Here is a 2,012-nt window from a genome sequence, read left to right as displayed (position 1 = left end):
GGAGTTTTGGGCATATAAAGTCACACATTTAATTCATTATCAGATCCACCTTTGAATGATTATTGACCCAAAAATGTCCACGGATCTCAGGGCAAACAGCAAATTTAGCCTTCAGTTTACAGCCCCCTGCAGTAGTTAAAGATAAGATAAATGCTGTGCCGTTCACACGTGTGGAAGCAGGTAAATACAAGGGCGTACTCTCCCAACACCTGGCAGAGAGCATTGTCTGTGTCACCTGTCACCTGTGTCAGTGCACACAAAGAGTTCATTTGAAGAAATGTGAGTTTCAGCACATGCTTTCTGGAAAAAGTGGAGCGATGAAAAGAAGTCAGAGACTGACTCTGGGGAGTTCCCTGACAGCATAGAGAAATACTGGATAGTGGATTTTGCATAACTGGACCTTTAAAGACTGAAAGACATTGTCCTAATGAGCTGGATTAGTGCAGAGCAAATGAATGCAAAAACTGTGACGCATTGACGAGTACAGTTGACATACAATCTCCTCTCTTCAAACCACTGGATTGAACCTAAATAATTAAAAAGAAAAAAAAATCACCTAAGCAATCCCACCAGCTTTAGTTGGTCTGGCTCTGGCTCTATCTAACTTTTGATCATGAGACAAAATGTCCGAGCCTTGCAATTTGATTCTATGTCACATTTGAGGAAAATTAACAAGCAGAACACAACTTGTCTATGAAGTTGGAACCAACTCACCCAGGTTCTCGTGCGAGGGCGCTTTATTGCCTGAGCCGCACCACAGTGTCCCTGGAACGATGAACCCGCGCTTGACCCGCTGCGGGCTCCTGACCTCTGACCTCTCACCCGCACCCTGGGAACGGCCGTCGGAGTGACCCCGGAGGCTCATCGGCTCCCCGGGAGAAGTCACGGGCTCGCACATTCCCTCCGACTCGACGACCGAGGTGACGTTCACGCCGTCGTCCGGACCCCCGGAGAAGCCGCGCGTGCGCTGCCGGCACAGCGCGGCGTAGCTCCGGAGCACCGCCGCGTCGTCGCTCCAGGCGCAGCGGCGCAGCAGAGAGCGGCGCCAGGAGGCGTGGTAGAGCCGCGGGGACGCGGAGGGCAGCCCGGGGTCGCTCAGCAGGAAGCTGCGCTGCACCTCGTCGCCGCCGGCCGGCGAGTGGGTCCACACGCACGAGACCGAGACTTGCCGCGCTGCCGTTTGGAGCACGAGCGAGGACGCGAGGGCGAGGGCGACGGCGAACAGGGCTGTGGCGCGCGTCATGGCTGCGGTCCGATCATGAATCAGCGAGACTCATCGCGGCTTTAAATGTGCGGGCAGGGAGGCGCCCGTGCCCGTGCCCGTCCCTCCAACCACGGCGGCTCCCAAATAAACACGCGGAATCCGCCGGCGGTCACGTGACCTGTCCGAGCCGCTTACCGTCAGCGAGCTCGGCTCTCGACCCCCCCCTCCCTGCCGCACTCTCCAGCGCGCATCACACGCGGCCTGTCGCATTGATTTGCGCGCTGCAGCCTCTGACGCGCGGTCACTTTCACGACAGGCAGATTTTTTTTCTTTTTTCTTTATACAAATTTATCAGCCAAACAGAGCCGCGTGTGTTTGTCATTTAGTGAGCAGCATGGCATACAAAACTACGTAGCCCCCACGCATTACTATGTCGTGCCCACGCGTTATTATCTCGTGGCCACTGTATGGTTAATTCGATATCTAAATAGGTGTCTCTTGCTAATAACCACTCCACGTCTTACCGCAAGTGACTTTAGAATGTGATTGCAATTCATTCCTGTACAAAAAAAATAAAATGGATCTTGCCACGATTAAAGTAACAATGAGTGATCTGTGTAGGAATGACAACAATCATCCAACTCACCAGGGGGGGATGTATACAAAACTGATAAGAAATAATAAAGTGTTGCATTTCCAAGGGTTTACAGAGAGGGGTGACATGCTCAAACATTTTACAATGCACAGTGGTTAGCGCTGCTGCCTCAGAGCCAAAAGGTTGCGGGTTCGATTCCGGGCCCCTGGGACC

At 52.9% G+C, this 2,012-nt stretch overlaps 1 protein-coding gene across 1 annotated transcript in view; it reads right to left on the bottom strand.

The window, feature by feature from the left end:
- Positions 1 to 1,746, bottom strand: part of pla2g3 (phospholipase A2 group III) — a 6,285-nt gene extending 4,539 nt beyond the window's left edge. Inside the window, exon 1 of the mRNA XM_076029584.1 lies at positions 715 to 1,746. Coding sequence (XP_075885699.1) covers positions 715 to 1,243 — 529 coding nt within the window. The 5' untranslated portion in view covers positions 1,244 to 1,746. The remainder of the gene's footprint in view (positions 1 to 714) is intronic.
- Positions 1,747 to 2,012: the final 266 nt, after the last annotated feature.

This window comes from Nelusetta ayraudi, unplaced genomic scaffold, assembly GCF_046127955.1.
Source record: "Nelusetta ayraudi isolate G7.1 ecotype Tasmania unplaced genomic scaffold, CSIRO-AGI_Nayr_v1 ptg000026l, whole genome shotgun sequence".
NCBI lineage: Eukaryota > Metazoa > Chordata > Actinopteri > Tetraodontiformes > Monacanthidae > Nelusetta > Nelusetta ayraudi.
This window is presented reverse-complemented; position numbering and strand designations above follow the sequence as displayed.